At 41.6% G+C, this 21,641-nt stretch overlaps 1 protein-coding gene across 1 annotated transcript in view; it reads left to right on the forward strand.

Annotated features, from left to right (window-relative positions):
- The window catches only part of MYO16 (myosin XVI), a 493,885-nt gene that overhangs the window by 79,164 nt on the left and 393,080 nt on the right, over window positions 1-21,641 (forward strand). Inside the window, exon 4 of the mRNA XM_030314012.1 lies at window positions 11,095-11,238. Within this exon, the coding sequence (XP_030169872.1) occupies window positions 11,095-11,238 (144 nt within the window). The remainder of the gene's footprint in view (window positions 1-11,094; window positions 11,239-21,641) is intronic.

Genomic DNA, 21,641 nt, shown 5'->3' on the forward strand with positions numbered 1-21,641 from the left:
TTAAAGCGATAAGATAGAGGGAAATGCTGCATCAACTTCGCACTCAGTGCACGTATGTAGCGTTTCTCTACCGTGAGGCAGGGCTGCGAGCCTCAGATAAAGGGCAGGCGCAGGAGGAGTGCGCATGAGAAAGCCCGGTGACAGCTAACCGGCTACGGGCATGGTGCTGAGTCCCCTTTTGCTGGGGTTCCCGAGTAAATAAAAGCAAATGAAAAATTGCAGGTTGCCAGAGGGAGAAAATTACAGGGTTTCAACATGCCGTAGGTATTGAAAAGGCAATTTAGGCATCTGAAATGTCAACTGAGCCTGTCTGCTGTTCGCCCCACCTTGGGGGCATCCTGCCTTAGGAAGCCTGATGTGTTATCAGCACCGAAGCTCTAATTATAGATGCTCAGATCGACGTCTTTGGGGAAAAAAGGCAGCATATGTTTGTGTGGGCCACCGAGAATAAGCTGCGGAGATTGTTGAGATTTCCGGAGTTTTGTTCGTTTAACTTAGTTAACGCTGAGTGAACTCATTCCAAGTGTAGATTTCGGTACATTTCTCTCAGAAGTGCCAGGAGAATTTTGATGTTGGAGATGAACAAATGCCATTGGATTACAGGTAAATATTTGCAAAGAAGGTTTTAGTGTATTTTATCATATAAAATCTTTAGTTTTATCTAATTTTCACACTTTCAACCAATGCCTCCCATTAGCTTGTTTACCTGCCCTTCATTAAATAATTGACGTATCAAACATATGGCAGGTGTCAACTCCTGTGAGAGACGGGGGGGAAATATTGACAGCAGGTAACTGTACCTGCACCCCAGGCATTTAGTCTTGGGAGGGCAAATAGATGAAAACTCAGATTTAACTCCTGAGTGGCTCAGTCGCTTAAACGTCTGACTCCTGATTTTGGCTCAGGGTCATGGTCTCAGAGTTTGTGAATTCGACTCCCACATTGGTCTCTGTGCTGACGGTTGAGAGTCTGCTTGGGATTCTCTCTCTCCCTCTGTCTCTGCCCCTCCCCTGCTCATATTCTCTCTCACTCAAAATAAATGAATAAACTTAAAAAAATAAATTATGATATTTATGGATTCGGAAACAGAATCACATAGGTTTTGCTAAAATACTGTCCAGGGTTTTATGTTCTGACCGCTAATAAATGAGCTCTTGAGAAGAAGCTCGTGATGGTAACCAAACCCTCTTGAATGGGGTATGAAATCCAAATTCTTTTAATGTGACAGCAGCAGACCCCAGTGAAGCTTAAGTGAAATATGTTAGAAATGGGCAATACTTTCTTTGACCTGGTGGATTCTAGTTTGACATAAAGACAGGTCTTTGCATGGTGGACATCAGGTAGCTATCAAAAATACTGAGCCACAGCAGATACGGAAATCTGTTCACAACATATTGGTAAATATCAAAAGTAGGTTAGAGTGTAGTGTATTTAGTACAGTCAGGTAGATGAGACGAGGGAAAGAGAAACTTTTTCAAAAGCAGAGAAAATCTTGATGGCTAGAGAAAAATTTTTAACAGTGACTCAGGTTGGGGAAAGGAGACAAAGCCTTTTCATTTTTACTCTGTCTTTTTACATATTGCTCGATCATTTACAATAATCAGCATGTATCTTTCACATAATAGAAGAAATTAATCAAAGTGGTTACGGCTGCATTTTTATTAGAAGCTTAAATTTTAATCACTTCCTGCTCTTAAGAGAAAGTCTGGTGTCTGAATTGGCTGTTCATTGGGCTTCACTATACACGTCTTTCAAGTTTCAGGAGCTGGGAGAAGCAGTAGTAATTAGAAAATAACCACAGTAGCAGCTTTTCAACATCTTAGTATCTTTTAAATTGAGGAGAAAATAGTGTATTTTGAAAAGAGTCACAGGCCAGCTGTTGTTGGTCTTTTCCTCTCATATGTAACTTCATGTACACTTATTCCTTTCATTAAATTTGAGGAGATGCTGAAGCTCATGGAGACTCATTTTTCCCATCTGTGAAATGGGCATATTATCTGGGCTCTTGTGCTCAGAGTATTTGTTGTGATGTGTATATTAGGAGTATGGAGGAAACTTCTAAAGAAAGATTTCATTTTATTTTAAAGTTTATTTACTTATTTTGAGAGGGTGGTGCAGAGAGAGAGAGGGAGAGAGAGAATTTCAGGCAGGCTCCGCACTGTCAGCACAGAGCCCGGTGCAGGGCTCGATCTCATGAACCCTGAGATTGTGACCTGAGCCAAATTCCAGAGTCAGACGCTTAACCAGCTGAGACACCCAGGCGCCCCAAGGAAGATTTTATTTTAAAACTGATTTAGGTATTAAAGAGCAAACATGGTGGATAGATATGTGGAAGTTGTCTACACTTTCCCTGCCCCCCCACTCCGGAGCGTCTGGGCATCCACCAGGTTACTCTACCCTCCTTTGCTTTCCTGGAAGGTATAAGGGGAAAGCTGTAAGGCCAAGTGCTGGCAAGAAATGAATCATAGCAGAAGAAAATGTGCCCTCTCCAGGGACTGTCCCTGGGAGTTTCTTGGGTGATGGGGAACAGGGGACATTGATACAGGATGGTACACCAGGAAGCAGAGGCGATTGAATGAGCAAGATGGACCCAAGTGATCATGTCATTGAGGAGGAGAGTCCAGCCATTCTGCAGTCTGAGGACGATGCTAGAAAGTGCTAGAAGTAGAGTTTCTGTTGCCTGGAAACCATGACTCCTTTAAATTTTTCCAAGGATGTAATTAATTCAATTTCTTTTTAATGTTTTACTTATTTTTGAGAGACAGAGAGAGACTGAGCGTGAGCAGCAGGGGAGGGGCAGAGAGAGGGAGACACAGAATCCGAAGCAGGCTCCAGGCTCTGAGCTGTCAGTACAGAGCCCGACGCGGGGCTTGAACTCATGAGCAGTGAAATCATGACCTGAGCCAAAGTCGGATGTTTAACCGACTGAGCCACCTGGGTGCCCCAAAAGTCAAATGTGTGGCCCAACTTTGCATGGTAAAATCCAACATTTCTTTTGTCTGTGAGAATCATGTTATCCATAACTGGAAAGTCTGAGTCCAGCATTTTTTATCATTAATAGAGTATCCATCTGCATCTTGACTGAAAATCTTAACCTTGATCTATACTGCGGGTATATTTTTATTTGGATTGCCTGCGTGCATGGCTTAGGGGGTAAAAGTGCACATTGTGGCATTTCTCAGAAGGTCACCAGAAACCGAAGGGAGTGAGTTTTCATTTTTGAGCAAAAGTACCGCACAGGACTGGTTCATTCAAAAATTCTAAAAAATTCTGTAGTAAAGTTACCAGCGAGGTTTTTGTTTTGTTGTTTTGTTTTGTTTCTGCAATAATAGAACCCACTTTATAATGAATCAGAATCTTTCATGACAGGGTGAAGGCAGATGGGTGAGGAATTCTTTACAGATGTCTTTGATCTGTGAGCCCCTCTGAGAAAAATCCCAGCCAACCAGCATGGAGAGCACTGGGACAGAGCCTTCCCAACTGGAACTTGGATGTTGCACCCAGAAAGGTTTTCCCTGAGGTATCAACTTGAAACTCTCCTGCTCAGAAAGGCCTTCCATGCCAAATGATGTGTAATTCCCCAAAGAGCTATTTTCATTCCTCCTCCAGATTGTTCATGCTGTTTCCTACTTTGGGGTGCTTCTCTGAGATGGCCCCACAGCTCACTGGACTTCCCCATCATACTTCTTTTTTGACTGCATTACCCTCTTGAATTTGGCTATTGACTGGGGACAGTATCTAGTTCATAGACCAACTCTGGCATGGCACCACCCTGGGCGTATGGTAGATCTTCAGTGAATAATTAATCGATTATGATTAATGTCTCAGCCCACCTCCCCCCACAATCCTTCAAGACTCAGATCCTGTTCTGAGTACCCCATATTGGAGTACTATTCGAGTTCTACTCAGGCTGTTGGTAGCCCCCACCGTGACTCTATAGGATGCTCTGAACACCCTCAATCTCATTTAAGTGGGTTGTCTGGTACTATGTTATTAAACATTACATGTTTAATAAAATTACATTAAACAACTGTAGTTACTATGTCATTAAACATTACATGTACATTTCCAAGCACAGTACCTGGAATAGAGTGTTGCCTAACAAAATCTTGGTGATCCAAAGTGAAGCAAACCAATATTGCAGCCGAAGGGGCAGAGTTTACGTTCACTTAAAAGGATAAAAGTTTGATTAGGATTTAAAATTTTCTGGAAATGCATCAATGGTACATCTGAATCTCTTTAGAAATAGCCGGTTTTATAATTAGAGTTTGGTTCAATTGGCTGGAAGATATGTGTGTTTGGAAGGCAGGTGGCAATAATAATAACCATAATTCAACTTTAGATGTTCTGGGTCATTTCTGTATGGCAAGGTAATCTGCAGTACAAGTATTTACCAGGGAGAAGATACAGATCTTCTTTGACTTACAATGGGGTTATGTCTGGATAAACCACGGAAGTTGAAAATATCATTAAGTCAAAATGCATTTGATACATCTAACCTACTGAACATTATAGCTGAGTCTAGCCTGCCTTAAATGTGCTCAGAACATGGACATTAGCCTACAGTTGGGCAAAAATCATTGAACGCAAAGCTCATTTCCTAATAAAATGTTGACTACCTCCTGTAATTTATTGAATTCTCTACTGCAAACGACACGCACAGAATGGTTACCTGGGTTCAGAATGGTTGTCAGCATCTCGGTTGTCTCTGCTCACGATGGTGTGGCTGTGTGGGGGCTGTGTCTGCTGCCCCAGCATCACGAGAGGGTGAACTGCGTGTCGCCAGCCCTGGACATGATCCAAATTCAAAATTCTTTCACACCTTCGTAACGTCTAAATATCATTAAGTTGAACCATGGTAAGTACGAGACCATCTGCACGTGAAAAGCAAAAATGATGAGAGGTATGGTCAAGAGCATGTAATGAGTGCAGTTCCTCAATGTGAGATAGTGGCAGATAAGTCGAAGTGATTTTGTGCAGATCCAGGCACTGGCTGGAAAGGCTGGCCGGTGGGATTGGTATTCAGTACAAAGGGCCATATGGAAGTTCTAGAGAGATTTCAAAAACTTTAAAAATTGCAACAGATTCAAATTCATTTTGCTACTGATAGAAATCTCTATACGTGTGTGTCCCTGTCTCTGTCCATCTGTGTCTGGTTGTAAAAATGTTTTGAATCGCTGAGAACTCATACAGATAAGACAGGAAAAATGGGCAATGATGAAAACAAATTGATTGTATAAATCATATTGCTTCCCCTCCCCCACCCCTTCCAGAGAGTTCAGACATGATTTTTTTGTTTAATAGTAGACTTGTGCTTAGCACATGATATCCACTCAATAACTGGTATCTGGATCAAATTAGATGTTGTCCCGGTAACTTTTTGCTTGTCTCCTCTGCCCCAGAGGCTTTGAAATCAACACTGTGAAGTAAAAAGGGAAGTGTGTGCTGAAAATGTATAGACATTGAGAATGAGAAAGCTAATATCACAGTATATCCAACTCATGTTAAAAAAAAAAAAAAAACAGCCAAAAACTTGCAAGTGATAACTTTCATGTATGCACGATGAATGTGTGAATTCAGTGTTTGGAGAAATCTTTTGATTTTCTGAGTGATAGATTTCAGGGTTGTTCAAGACATACTCCTTAGCTAACCAGAAGGACTGAAATACATAAGATATCCCTTATGACAAGATGTGGGGAGAAGACAGAACATCTTAAGTTTAAAATTGTCTGTATTTGTTAATTTGGTTTCTATGATTTCTCGGGTCTTTTCAGTGGAATCAGGAATACGTGTTGTATGGGGTTTGAACCTTGCGAAACGTTACCGTTGTTTAGAAACAGTTCCAAAGAGTGGAAGCATGCGTCACCGAGAAGCTGTGGACTGCTGACTTGGTGTGGAGAGTGTTCCCTGTCACTAATCCTGGCCAACTCAATAAACAGTCTTGGAGGAAGACTTATTTGCCTTGTTGCTCTCTAAGTATGCTTTAGGAGGTAGAACACGATGTTTTTGTCGTCACGGGCTGTGATGTTAGGACTTATGACTTAGCGTGGAGCCAGTCTTGGTGGCGGTAAACCAGGGGGCGGTAACTCCAGTAAAACGTGGTGGAGGTTTGTGGGGTCCTGAAGTCAAGGCACTTCACGCTTTCAGAGAGGGGGGTAACCCAGTGTTGCTGATGTCCTCAGACATGGGGACGACTGTGATCTCAGTCCCTAACTTTGATGAAAGAGGAGAGTGACCCGGATGGGAGAAGAGGGGTAGTATGTAAGGATAGAGTGAATCTTAGAAAGAAGCACTTTAAGGTGAACAGACAATGATTCTAAAAGAATCCATAAGCTAAGGGGTGCCTGACTGGTTTAGTCAGTGGAGCGTGCGATTCTTGATCTCAGGTCATGAGTTCAAGCCCCATGTTGGGCGTAAAGCTTACTTAAAAAAAAAAAATCAATAAGCTCAGAAAATGGCCAAGCCTTTTCAGGGCCTGATAGGAGAAAGTTTCTCTACACCAAAGAAGGCTGCAGGAGAGACGGTGTTTCCAGAGAGATCGATTTCCACTGAGGTTCTGTGGACATTTCCAGGTGAGGGAATGAACCAGAAGTTGGCTGGAAGGCAGTGCAGTGTGTGGACTTGAGGGACCTGGTTGGGGGCAGGTTGGTTGAGAGGTTGGGCAGTTCAGCGAGGGCTTCACGGGCACACGGTCCGCTCTGTCACACGGGAGTCTGTGCTCCGCAGGGCCTGTGCTTGGTTTCATGTTGTGCTGTCGCCATCTTGAAATTCTTAGCCATTTTTGAATAAGGGGCCTCACTGTTCCCTTTTGCACTGGGTCCCACAGATTATGCAGCCAGTCCTGCCTGGACCTTAGAGAGGCAGGGGAAGGGGACGGGAGGAGCTGGAGACTTGGTTCCAGGCAGTCAAGGTGGACTGGTGCTGTCAGAGCTCTCTGAAGGTGACAAAGTGGCTGTTCAGCCACCTTCTTGGTGCTGTAAGCTGTTGCCAGAAACTGGTTGAAGCGATGAAAGGAGCCTGAACTGGGAGGAAGATTTGCTTGAAGAAAATTCTTTCTAGCGAGAATTAGCTTTACTATCTAACGATAATGTTGTAAGAACATTGTAACAGGAATGTTCAACCATCATAATCTTTTCAGACAAGTGTGATTAGAAGGTATTTATTGCTGTCAAATTATTATTCATGATCCGTGGAAATGTGGATCTAAAAATTACCTTCCTTGAGAGAGGCTGATACCATTTTCAGCACTGTATCTAATTAAGTCTTTTTTTTGGTGAAAGACACCACAAAGGCAAACTGTAGGTATCTCTGAATTGTAAATGCGGATTCCCGAGGTGCAGGATGAGGATATCTTGACAGACACACGGAAGGAGGAGTCGCATCACTGTTGATTATGCAGTGAGTTATCAAAATGATAAAGAGAACAGAACAGGAATTACCTGCATGTGAATTTCCTAAAATAAATTGCATCCAGGCCCCAATTCTAAAACCTATTTATTGAGCCTTTATACTCTGATCCGTATCTTATTAGTCATCGTATCCAAGCCTGCAGCCACTGTCGGTGGAGCCACGATTCATACCGTCTTCATTACGGTTACACACGACACGGTACATCACATGTGCAGAGATCTTGGTTCAGACCTGAAACTAATCCCTCAGATTTCACATCCGCCATTGCCCCACATGCGTCCGCACATCCCAATACTGATGCCTGCTTCTATCTTCCTTTCTATGGGACGTGTGCCATGATTTTGCATTACATTGACTATGTTCTTGAGACCTCCAGGTCTCAAGGAGGGAAATATGAATGTTTTCCATGACTGTATTATGCTTGTGAACCACAGTTCATACTTCTTTCTTTCTTTGTTCCTTCCTTGCTTCCTTCCTTTCTTCCTTCCTTCCTTTCTTTCTCTTCCTTCCTTCCTTCTTTCCTCCTTCCTTCCTTCCTTCCTTCCTTCCTTCCTTCCTTCCTCTCTCTTTCTTCCTTCCTTCCTTTTTCTCTTCTTTCTTTTCTTCTTTCTTTTCTTCTTTCTTTCTTTCTTTCTTTCCTTTCTCTTCCTTCTTCCTTCCTTCCTTCCTTCCTTCCTTCCTTCCTTCCTTCCTCCCTTCCTTCCTTCCTTCCTTCCTTCCTTCCTCCTTCCCTTCCTTCCCCTCTCTTCCTTCTTTCCTTCCTTCCTTCCTTCCTTCCTTCCTTCCTTCCTCCCTTCCTCTCTCTCTTTCTTCCTTCCTCCCTTCCTTCCTCCCTCCCTTCCTTCCTTCCTTCCTTCCTTCCTTCCTTCCTTCCTTCCTTCCTTCCTTTCTCTTTCTTTCTTCCTCCCTTTCTCTCTCTCTTCCTTCCTCTTTCTTTCTTTCTTTCTTTCTTTCTTTCTTTCTTTCTTTGAAATATCAGTTAATAATTGGGCTATCTTCTAATTACTAACTTTAATGAGAATTAAATACTAAGGAAAAAACATAAATCAATCCACATAGTCCCCATTTCAATCTGTGTGGTTACTGTCTGGAGATGTCCCACAGCTCACCAATGCTCTGTTCACTTATTTAAAGTCATTTTTTTGCTCGCACGCCCTTTGTGGAATCTATGTTACTGGTTCACCAGTCTTGTCTTCCACAACATCTTATTCATTGTTGATTCCATTCATTGGTATAGTTTTTATCTCAGGCATGGTAGTTCTCATCTCCAGGAGTAAAATTTGAGTCTTACTGCTATCTTCCATGTCTCTACTTACTGTGTTCAAAGGTTTCCCAGTGTTTTGAACATACAGAATTCGGCTTATTGTAACAGTTTAACACACAGATTTGGTCCTTTGTTAGGTGTATCACTTCTGAGCTGGTTCCCCATTGATCATTCTTTCTCCTTCTTGTGGGTCTTATTTGCCTGCTTTCTTATATATCCGGTCATTTCTTCTTGGATGTTGGACATAGTGAATTTTGCCTTGTTGGTTACTGAATATTTTTGTATTTCTGTAAATAATCTTGAGCTCTGTTTGGGGGGGGGGGCATTGGAGTTATTTGGAAACAATGTGATCCTTTCAGAACTTGAATTTAATACTTCTTGGTGGGAATAGAGTAGCTTCCAGCCCAGGGTTCCTATCTCCCCTTCTACACCTGCACTGAAGCAAGACATGTGTGTGCACAGACTCCGTCCTGTGCGCACTGGCCAGCTCGGTCTCTGGACTTTTGGTTCAGTCTCCTCTTGAGTGGCCCTGGGTGACACAGATTCTTTCTGTGCTGCAGCTTGGGAATGCCTTCAAGGCTGTGAGCTGGAGCGACAGCAACAATGTGACCGCCTCCTTTCTTCCCAGCTCTCAGAAGTCATATTTTTTCTGAGTGGTTTTGTTTTTGTTTCAGCTGATTCAGGCAGGAATGTAAATCCGGTCCCTGTTACTCATAAGGGAAGTGCTCCTGTGGTTTTTTAAAATTCTACTATCCAGTGAATAGGTTGGTAAGTTGACATGGCAATACTTCTGGTGGTGGTATGGCTACTGTTTCTTTTGGGACGGAAACTTATTTTATGCATCGAAATCTTATAAAAAGCATATATCTTTCAACCCATAAATTTTGCTAATAGATATTTAGCTGATTTATTGGCTTAGGTCCGTTTTTAAACTAATTAACTAATATGCATTTGATATTAATGTAGCCTTTTAGATACAAATATAAAAAATCAGACTTCTGTAGACCAGATAATTCATAAGGTCTAGGGCAAAATGAATATGTGGGACTCTTCAAAAATTATGGGAAATTCATGATGGCCACAGAGCATTAAACCCAGTCCAGGACCCATCTACGCATGACTGCAGAGATCATGCACCCGCGAAGCCAGCACTGACCAGCATATTTTTATGAGTTTTACCTATAAATAGTAAATATAAGAAGAAAAACAATTTCCTGGAGAGTTTCATTTAGTAGTCTATGAAATTTCCAAAAAGCATAGTATTATACAGTGATTAAAATTTATCACTGTATTATAATAGTTCGCTGTTACAAGTTGGCACTGTGGAGTTTTTAGTTGTGCTATGCAACTGGTGTGAGGGTTGCATTTGAGTATGATGGGGGATGAATTCGGAAGGACCGTGAAGGGTCATGTCTGCCTTGGATACAGTACAGTAGTGAAGCTTTATTCTTTGGTCAGTGACAAACTCTGTACATTTTAAAGCAGAAACATCATGTGATGAAATGTGTATTTCAGAAAGATAATTATGGTAAATTGTCCAAGATTTTCTGATAATCTTATCTACAGATGAATGGCACTGCTAGGAATTTACCCAAGGGATACAGGAGTGCTGATGCATAGGGGCACTTGTACCCCAATGTTTATAGCAGCACTTTCAATAGCCAAATTATGGAAAGAGCCTAAATGTCCATCAACTGACGAAAGGATAAAGAAGATGTGGTTTATATATACAATGGGATACTACATGGCAAGAGAAAGAATGAAATATGGCCTTTTGTAGCAATGTGGATGGAACTAGAGAGTGTTATATTAAGTGAAATAAGTCATACAGAGAAAGACAGATACCATATGTTTTTACTCTTATGTGGATCCTGAGAAACTTACCAGAAGACCATGGGGGGAGGGGAAGGAAAAAAAAAAGGTTAAAGAGGGAGGGAACCAAAACACAAGAGAATCTTAAAAAGTGAGAACAAACTCAGGGTTGATGGGGGGTGGGAGAGAAGGGAAGGTGGGTGATGGGCATTGAGGAGGGCATCTGTTGGGATGAGCACTGGGTGTTATATGGAAGCCAATTTGACAATAAATTTCATATAAAAAATAATAAAGTTTGTACACACACACACACACACACACACACACACACACACACACACACGAGAAGAGGACCCAAATAGTGAAAATCTCCCCCCTTCCTAATGTCTGTCCTTATTTTCTTATTTTTCTTTCTACTGTGTATGGATGTAATTTCCCCTTGAGCCTTCCACGTGCCCCTTACGTGAGCTGGAGAACATGAATACATTCTTTCTCCATTTAGCCCCATCTCTCAAACTCTAGATTGCCAGTGGAGTTTTTTTCATGGACATTTGCAATAAACCTTATCACTGTTTGAAATATGTTTCCTTTTTTCTTCTTTCTTTCAGTGCGCTCGGTATGATAATGCCTTCATTGCAGAGATCCTGATTGACAGAGGGGTCAATGTCAACCACCAGGATGAAGACTTTTGGACACCAATGCACATCGCCTGTGCTTGTGATAACCCTGACATCGTCCTGCTGCTTATATTAGTAAGTAAAGCAATGTGGTTTATTACCATTTGATGATTCGATGGCATATAAAAGGCTGTGTATTTAACTAGTAACATTTCACAATATGTAATACTTTGGTTGATAAAAAAATGTGTGTGTGTGTGTGTGTGTGTGTGTGTGAGTGTGATCGTTTGTTTTCCTGGAATTACCAGAAAATTAAAGACTAAGGTTGTGGGTCACATAGTTCATAAAACAAATTGCACAGATGTCATGTGAAGCTATGCTGCCTTTTCTGGGAAATTATAAGCCTTAATATTTGCAGATCAGTCTTAACTAAAATGGTTTGAGAAGTGTTGTTTCATTAAGTCCACAGTCCATTCTGTTCTTAATTTTTAGCCAACTAGACACACGGTATCTATTAAATCTTATCCTCTTGGTGACATCTAGTAAAGAAGTATCTGCAACATTTCTTTATGAGGAAATGAAAACGTTAAGTATAACAATCACTAGATTTACTTGTCGCTCTTGTTTTCGGGTAGAGCTTAGACGCTGACATTGACCCTCACACCACACTTTAATTATTTTGGAATTAGGATTGGGGATTTTTTTTTCTGGTGAGTTTAGCTCTAACAAAGGTTTTAAGAAGTTGTGCAGGATTTTTTTGAAAACATGTGCCTCTCAATGTCTGATGACATTGCGTGTCTTTAACAGACAGAACTGAGCAACAGAATTTGACTTCACTGCATGTATGAGCTGGAGGTCAAATCTGTAGTTTTCAAATTAACATTTTCCTGGTTCTGCAGTTCCCTTTTCTCACATCGTATGCATAGTTCTATTTCTGATAGTTATCTTAGTGACCTTCCTTTACTGAGCACGCATTTAATTAATATTTATTGATTATCACTTTCAACACAGTTCCTGCCTTTGAAGAAATTACAGTTTATTCATTCATTCAGCAAATTATTGTTGAATAACCACTATGTTCTAGGTGCTACACAGTGGGCAAAAAGACATTGGACGTTATAGAGCGTGGCAAAAACAAACCAAAGCAAGTAAAGGGAGACTGAGAAATTTGATTAGTGGCTTAAGCAAGTCTGAATAGTCTCCTTGCCACCATCTAAGAGCCAGCCCAGCCAGCCATCCACTGGAATAATTTACTTTTAAATAAATATGGATGAAACACATTGTCCTAAAAATTGTAATTTCTATAGAAACGTGTTCCCATCAACAACTCCAAACGAGAGATTTATTTTATTTCCAGAATTAAATGCCATTGTACTTGGTTTAGCACTGCATTGTCCAATATTCTCTCCGTTTTCCAAAGATTATTGATGCGTAAGAGACTGCGTAAATATTTGAGTGCCTTTTGTTCTGTACCAAGAGGGTCAGCAGTGAACAAAAGTAGCCGAAATCCCTGCAGAAATCCCTGCCTCGTGGGGCTTACATTCTACCGGGGAGAAGGACAAACACGCAAATGAGTCAAATACACAGGATGTCACCCACAGAGAACCGTTGGAAGGACAAGAAGAGAGGAGTAGAGAGTATTAAGGGGTGGCCTCATGGAGAAGGTGACACGTGAACCATGAGCCACATGGAGGGGTAGTCACGAGGTGAGCAGGGTGTGGGGGGATAGCAAGGGTCTTGTATTTGTGGAACAGCAAGGAAACCAGTGCAGCTGGAGTGCAGCGGGTGGGGGCAGGGGGGGCCAGTGTCGGAGACACAGGCGGTGGATCTGCTGGCACCAGTGGGCGGGACATTGGAATCTCCTTTCACCCCAGGTGACTCGGGGATCCTTTGGAGAGTTTGGGTGGAGAAATGATGCAATCTGACTTATGTCTGAGAAGGTCACTGCCTGCTGTGTTGAGAACAAACAAGCGGAGGGGAAGGATGGGGGGCACTTAGCACCCTGCTGTCAGCTGCCAGGCTAGCCCCGGTGGGGTGGTGGGACGTGACTGGCATCTGCACGTGTGCAAGGTCAGGCTGTCCGTGTTTGGTGTGGGATTGGATTTAGCACTTGAGAGAAAGGACACGAGTCATAGATGGTCTGCCCCTTTTGGTGCGAAGACGAGAGGGTTGGAATTTGTGTTAAAAGCATCTGAATCGTCTTTTTCAAGATTGTCAGGAAATCCTTGTCTAGAGAAACAATTCCATCTCTCTCTCTCTCTCAAAAATAAATAAATAAACATATTTTTATAAAGGGGGCGGTCACCTGGGTGGCTCAGCTGGTTACGCGTCTGACTCTTGGTTTCGGCTCAGGGTCGTGATCTCACGGTTCGTGGGTTCGAGCCCTCTGCTGATAGCGTGGACCCTGTTTGGGATTCTCTCTCTTCCTCTCTCTCTGCCTTTTTCCACCCCCTCAAAAGTAAATAAATAAACATAAAAAAAAGATTTCGGTGAGTTGAGATAATTACGTATTGTGGGTTTTTGTTAAGTAGAGATGTGTGAATGTGTGTGTTGCTGTCGTATCCTGAACAGCATTAGAACATTCCTACTTTATTTTTTTTTTTTTTAAATTTTTTTTCAACGTTTATTTATTTTTGGGACAGAGGGAGACAGAGCATGAACGGGGGAGGGGCAGAGAGAGAGGGAGACACAGAATCGGAAACGGGCTCCAGGCTCTGAGCCGTCAGCCCAGAGCCCGACGCGGGGCTTGAACTCATGGACCGCGAGATCGTGACCTGGCTGAAGTCGGACGCTTAACCGACTGCGCCACCCAGGCGCCCCGAACATTCCTACTTTAATTGGATCACAAGTGGTTTGTGTTGATGGAGTAGGTTTAGGTACTGTGAATATTGTCAGTATTCTTGCCAAATGATCTACAAAATTCTAGAAGATACTAATACTTGACTTTTATACAGCACTTCATATGTGCCTGGTATTTTTCTACAGGCTTCATAGGGATTAATTCACCCTACTACATATGTGCTAGCTTTCACCTGCCTTCGATAGGTGAGGGACGGGTGCTCAGAGAGGGCAGTGCAAATGTTGCAGGCCAGAACATAGTGTCTGAGACCAGGTTTGGTGTCCTAATCTGAACCCCAGTCCCTGTGATCTGTTGTCGTATGGCTAATGCTAGAATTCATACAGAGCCGGAAGTCCCCAGAGTGGACTACTAAGGCCGTCATTCCCATTGTTGTTTTTTATAATTTTTTAAAATATGTATTTATTTTTGAGAGAGAGAGAGAGAGAGACAGAGCATGAGTGGGAGAGGGGCAGAGAGAGAGGGAGACACAGAATCCTAAGCAGGCTCCAGGCTCCGAGCTGTCAGCATAGAACCCAACACTGGGCTTGAACCCATGAAACTGAGAATATGACCTGAGCCTAAACCAACACTCAGATGCTTAACCTTCTGAGCCACCCAGTCGCCCTCGTATGAACCTTGTTTTTGATGTCTTTCGTTTTAAAGACACCATTTCATTTTATTATTTTATTTTATTTAATTTTTATTTTTAGAGAGAGGGGCAGAGGGAGAGAGAGAATCATAAGCAGGCTCCAAGCCCAGCGCAGAGCCTGACACAGGGCTTGATCCCACGACCCTGGGATCTTGACCTGAATCAAACTCGAGGGCCGGGCACTCAACCAACTGAGCCACCTAGGCGCCCCGTAAAGACACATTTTTAAATATATACTGGTAATTCATAAACATCATCGAACTCACAGCCAGTGACACTGTAACTCATGCCTGAAGGAAGTTTATCCACCCACATATTTTCCCCATAAGGGTCATCATAGCTTCCTTGCACTTAGAAGCAGTAGATAGCACTTCAGCACCATGCTTGGGGCTCATTTTAAGCAACAAAATCACCGACAAAAGGACAAAAGTGTGAAAAACATGGCACCAAATAGACTACAGTAAGACTTTTTTTCACTACGACCCTGAACCAAGAAGACGCAGCATCGTCTCACACGAGCTCAGCTCCCAGCATGTGCACTGGGTGACCGGAATGTTCGTGCATGTGTGCGAATGGCCATGGACATGTACCCGAAGTGCTCATCTTGGTGTTACAAAATAATTCGGCAAACAGGAATAATGAGGACCCACTGTGTTTATTACTAAGCAAGACAATTGATACTTTCTGGAATTTTAAGTATGAAATGGAAATCATCTAAACCCAGTATATTTTCGGAATTGGGGTGGGTCCAAGAAAATGATGGGTTTCTGCAGTAACTTTTCAAAACTTAGACCAAAAGAAATATGAGTTTTATAATTTCCAGCACGTAGTTAAATAGGGCTTTGGAGTTTCCTCAAAGTTTTACAAATACCTCACTGGGAAAATAGAGTATTTCTATGACGTGAGCAACACACTTAATATATAATCTCTATTTTTATGCAAAGAAATCAGATATCAGAGAGGTTATATAATAGAATAAAATCTCAAATCTAAATGTTTTGGGTCCCAATAAAATAATGCACTATAATTTTTATATTTATATATAAATATATATACATATATATTTATGTTATATATAAATACATGAATTTAATTATATATATAACATAATATATATCATAATAGTTTTTCCACTGCGAATTTTTTTACTTACCTTGTTTTAGTGATTGTTGGGCATCTCCCATATGTACATTTTTATTTTTCATCTTACATTATCTGATTTTTTGAAAATATTTTCTGATTTGCACTATATTCAAACACTAATGTTCTATAGCTCAATATTTTACCTTGTTTTTTTTTTTTTTAATAATTTCAAGGTAATTTGCCATTTCCCAGATTTTAACAAGCTTTTCTATTAGGAATAAATCTCAAAAGCTGATAATTGATGAACTCCAGTCATGTCAGGATTTATTCTCTTGAAAATCTCGATTTCACATTTATTCCAACATGTTTATACATGTATGTGTCTGCGTCGTGTCTGGAAGCACACATTGAGTGGGCGCTTATAGGATACGCTCAGAACCTGCTTAGGCACTTGGCTCACCAGCCGGCTTCCCTCTGCCATCAGGTGCCACGGGACTGCGCTCAGGGTGGTCTCTGGGTCTGCTTGCTCTCTTCTCCCCTCTTTCCTCCTGTGACTTTGGATAAAAGATTTGTATTTATTGCGGTTTTCTGAATTTTCACATCTGATGGCGCAGTGCGGCCCCTTCCAAAGCTGGGGCAAATCTGAACACTGTAACAGCCCGTGGCATTTGGAACCATATGAAACAAATCCCTTTCATTTGGAGCTCATTATTTTGAAAGGAGAATAATTTAATTGAGTCAAACACTGCGGGGTGCTTATTTATACTGGAGAAAATGATTCACCCGTGTTACTGACAGATCATCTCGGGCTTTTTCTCTTTTCCTGTTGAAAAACTTGGGAGGCTATAATTTGATATTCCACATGTCCTGGCATTATTTAATAAATCTTACTCTATAAAGGGTAGCTCTGATACATAATTACAAGAAGTGAGTAATAGACAATTGAAGGATACAGTGTCATTTTAATTAGTTTTATTTATTCGCTTATTATTTTTTTAAAAAGTATTTATTTATTTTGAGAACGAGAGAGACAGAGCACATAGGCAGGGGCTGGGCAGAGAGTGAAAGAGAGAGAACTCCAAGCAGGCTCTGCAGTGCCAGCACAGAACTGCGAGATCATGACCTGAGCCAAAGTCAAGAGCCAGACAGTTAACCCAGCTGAGCCCCCCAGGTGCCCCAGGGTAGTGGTGAATTTTCTCTGTTACATACTCCCAGGAGATGTTTGAATGGCTTTTCATTCCTTGAAATCAGGTGCAGGGAAAATGTTAGCAGGTGGACAATCATTTACTAACGGGAGCTCAGCAGTATCTTTACCATTGGCCACAACAACGCACACGGAAGGTTTTTTTCGATCCTTGGCTTTTTGTGTTTGAACGTCTGATGTTTGCGATTTTTTTGCCTGTTGGATAGAGGGTGTCATGGACCGTGTCTGGTGGGCAGTGTGGAACCAGATCATTTTAATGGGTGCCGCATTTAATGGGTGTTAGTTTCTGGGAACTAACAATTCTGTCATAACTGAAACAGTAAATGATATTTCAAAAGCATGTTGCTTACTTTGTTAGTGGCTTCAACTGAGAGGTCAAAATTAACTCATTCCCAGACTTTACTCGTTAGTTGCTTGGACCATTCTATACTAGTATGAAGTTTTTATATTGTTTCGTTACAATTTATCTTTCCCATCACTTTGATTTAAATATTAAGACATGGGGCACGCTGCTGTTTAAGATTATATTTCTCCCTAGAAAATGAGCTATAACTCCAGATGGTTCAGGGTAAGTCTGATTCTCCAAGACCTGTGGCAGAGCTGATGTCTTTATCAACTTAAAAATTTTTTTTCTTAATATTTATTCCTTTTATTTTGAGAGAGAGAGAGAGAGAGAGAGAGAGAGAGAGAACGAACTTGAATGGGGGAGGAGCAGAGAGAGGGAGACACAGAATCTGAAGCAGGTTCCAGGCTCTGAGCTGTCAGCACAGAGCCCGACGTGGGGCTTGAACTCATGAACCATGAGATCAGGACCTGGCCAAAGTCGGACATTCAACCGATTGAGCCACCAAGGTGCCCCATCTTTTTATGTAAATGACCCTACATATGATATTCGACCTCTTTCTTAACAGTTTATCTTGCCTTCAACTCCACTGACAAAATAAGTTTTCAGGCTTGAATGTGTTTGGCTTCACCCAACAAACTGTTGATTCCTCCCCCCCCCCCATTTATTCACAGCCTTTGTTCCATTCCAAAAGGTGTGTGTTCGTTCTCTCTACACTATGTGCTCATCTGTCCTCTCTAGATTCAACTAATTTCCACCCTTCGAAGGATTTCTTCCTTACTTTTTCATCTCTCATTTCCATGGTCTTTCTATTGGACTCTTCTTTTAAATTCATAGTTAGGTCCCAGGATCTTCCATTAATTCAGAAAATAAGGAAAACCCTGATCAAATGTATTTCCTGTAATTGTCACCTCAGTGTCTCTCTCATTTTTATAGTCAAGGTTCTCTGAAGAGCAGTATGCGTTTGCTGACCCACTTATCACCTCTCGGCCATGCTTCGGTGCGGCCAGGCTGGCTGCTGTCCATGCAAGGACCACAGCGTGGCCCTTGCCAAGAACACGGTTGGCATCGCTGTGGTGGACTCGGGAGGCACATTTTATTGTTTACCCTACTTAATTTATCTCACTAGATCTGAAGGCAAGTGGGTCAAAAAAGGAACTTGGGCAGACATCCAGGTTTTTAGCCCCTGTTCGTGGCCATTAAACCCAAGAGCCTCTTTGCTTTATTGAGGTATACTTGATAAACGTGATTGTGTATACATATATTTTAAATTTTTTTAATGTTTACTTTTGAAAGAGAGAGAGACAGAGGGTGAGCAGGGCAGGGGCAGAGATAGAAGGAGACACAGAATCGGAAGCAGGCTCCAGGCTCCGAGCCATCAGCACAGAGCCTGACGCGAGACTCGAACCCACACACCGTGAGATCATGACCTGAGCCAAAGTCGGATGCTTAACCTACTGAGCCACCCAGGCGCCCCATGATTGTATGTTTTTTAAGTGTACAACGTGATGATCTGATCTAAGCATACTTTGTGAAATGATTACCACATTCAGATTAATTAATATACATCCACCAACTCACGTAGTGGCCAGTAATTCTTCTTCTGTTGTGGTAAGAATGTGGTAGGAAGATCTACTGTCTTAGCAAAACTCAAGTGTACAGTCACCATCCTGTATGTTAGATCCTGAAAGCACATCCATCCATCCGTAACTGGAGGCTGGTTCTCTGCCCAGTAGCTCCCCATCTCCCCGACCCCAGCCCCTGGTGACCACCCTTCTCCTCTGTGTTTCTAAGAGTTTGACTTCTGTTTGTTGTATGTCCTACCACGGCCTAAACCTTCCCATCACTAAAATCTATAGTGAAAATCCATCCTGACCTTACGGTGAAAATTCTCACTCAATATTCACTGGGACTAAGACCATGAAAAGGATTTCAGAAAACGGGCAATAGTGTGTGCTTCGTGATTTTTCTATGACTTGACATAAAATTCTTTGAAGGACAGAGAAATACACTTTCATAGGCATCTGACAGAAACATGAGTCCTTTTGGTTTTTCCCAGGCTTGGAAAGTTTGAGACACACATGTGTCCACGTCCAAGGCATAAGGAAAACTTCCTTAGGCTTCCCTGTTCATTTATGTAAGCTCCCATTTTTGGTAAATTATACTTCTTCAAAAGTGCTTTCCATTATAACCTTTTTTCATCTACATTTAAGACAATTTAAAAAATTTAATAATTTAATATTGTAAAGCATTTAGATTTAATTTCTGAATGTCCTTTTAGTAAGACATATTGTTTTTCTTTTTAAAAAAATTTTTTTAATGTTTATTTATTTTTGAGAGAGAGAGCGTGAGCAGGGGAGGAGCAGAGAGAGAGGGAGACACAGAATCCGAAGCAGGCTCCAGGCTCCGAGCTGTCAGCAGAGAGCCCGATGTGGGGTTCAAATCCACGAACCACAAGATCATGATCTGAGCTGAAGTCGGACACTTAACCAATTGAGCCACCCGGGCACCCCAAGATGTGATATTTTTCTAATCACAGAAGCAATTCACATTTATTTCAGAAGCATTGAAAAATATAGAAAAACCAAAAGAACATAAAAGTCCCCCACAATCCCACAGCTCAGAGAAAGTCAACGTTATCGTTTTAATGCACAGCTTCCTGGTTCTTTGTGGGGGTGAGCATAGCACCCACGTAGTCCATACGGTTTCTTTGCAATATCGCAAAATTATTCCATGTTTTTAAGTATTTTGTGAAACGTGTATTTAGAGGCTGCACAGTGTTCTAGAGTTTAGATGCTGTAATACTTTTGGGGAATTTCAGCTGTTTCCAGTTTCTCACGCTTAAAAATGATGAGTAATTTGTAATTTAAAAGAGCTGCTATTTACAATGGAACATAATCATCAGTTTTATTTCCTCCATGACTGAGTGGAAGAAGTTCAACTAAAGAGAGCTCTGAGGACGGATACGGATGTCTACGCATCTGGCTCTTTCTAAACTAGAAGCACGTAACTGAGTTTTTCCTAGCTGTTGCCAACTGGATTTCAGCATAAGAATTACGCCGTGATGCTCTAAGACACTCCTCACGTGAAATGGCTGGCCTGTACCTCTGGAGTGTATCTAATAGTTCAGTCCTTGGAAGACTGACAAAGTAGCCAAGTCCAGAACCCTGCATGAGAAGGGCTGTGCCATCGTGCCCCACAGCAAGTTTGTGTGGGACGTGGGCTACTGTAGGGTCAGAGATGCCTGGAAGTACTTACTTAGAAGCATCATGTGGCATTTCTGCTCTGCTTTGTTTCTCACCCCCTGCCCCCCGACCTTGTGTTCAAGGTTACATCTCAAGAACGGCTTTGGGATGATGAAATATCACCCCTTTGTGGGTGTCATAGCCCGGGAGTCCTTATACAATATGACTGCCTTTCGATTTGGAATGTGCCTTCTACGTAGGTAGCGCTGAATTGTGTATAGAGCAGTGAAAGAAAATAACTTGCTATCATATGCCTTGACTTTTGGTTCAAGTTGTGTTTTTTCTCAGTGTTCATTCCCTGTAGGTCGATGATCAGTATCCCATGCAGATTTTCCCCTACTGTGTGCCCTCTATGTAGCATTGCTTAGGAGTTTATATTTTATTAGCAATGACTTGCATTGAACCACTTCTGTAAGTGATCACTGTTTCGACCACCCCGTAGTTCTGAGGTGGTTAGATTTTCATACAGTCTGTTCAGCTAAAGAGAAGAGAAAAGGGTCAAGACATTCCCATGAGCATAGAGAAACATTGGTTTTCTGATCCCGGTCATTACGGCTCCCTCTTTACCTCCATTGGAAGAGCACGCCTGACCGCCATACTGGCTGCTAGCTGTGGGTGACAGAGTGTTTTTTACTTAATTCTGAACTCATCCCGGGGACTTGGATGCAATGTTTATTAATAAATCAAGCTCCACAAGATAAGAAATTCCTTCACAGTCAAATTTAAAGAAACATTCAGTCCTTAAACCGCATTGGAAAAGCACATTATCGTACCAGGATACTGCACACTGCTTGCTCGTGTTGGGAGGGCTCGTAAACACAGACCCAGAACAGTGCATATTTCTGGTACTTTCCTGTAATACCATTGTTGTCATTCATGATTCTTGACACCCTCATTTCTTTTTCAATATTATATCTGTTACAACAACCAGATCTGGGTATTTTAGTATATGTGCTGCCGAAGCGAGCACAGATCTGGGTATTTTAATATTCACAGAAATATGATGTTAGGTAATTTAGTCTTTAGATTTTTTTTCATTTTAAGTGAAGATATTATGAGATATATATATATATAATTTCTATCTATAATTTTCTATGATATCTAATATATATATATATAATTTCTATCTATAACTTTCTGATATCTAATATATATATAATTTCTATCTATAATTT

Source organism: Lynx canadensis, chromosome A1 (assembly GCF_007474595.2).
Source record: "Lynx canadensis isolate LIC74 chromosome A1, mLynCan4.pri.v2, whole genome shotgun sequence".
Taxonomy (NCBI): domain Eukaryota; kingdom Metazoa; phylum Chordata; class Mammalia; order Carnivora; family Felidae; genus Lynx; species Lynx canadensis.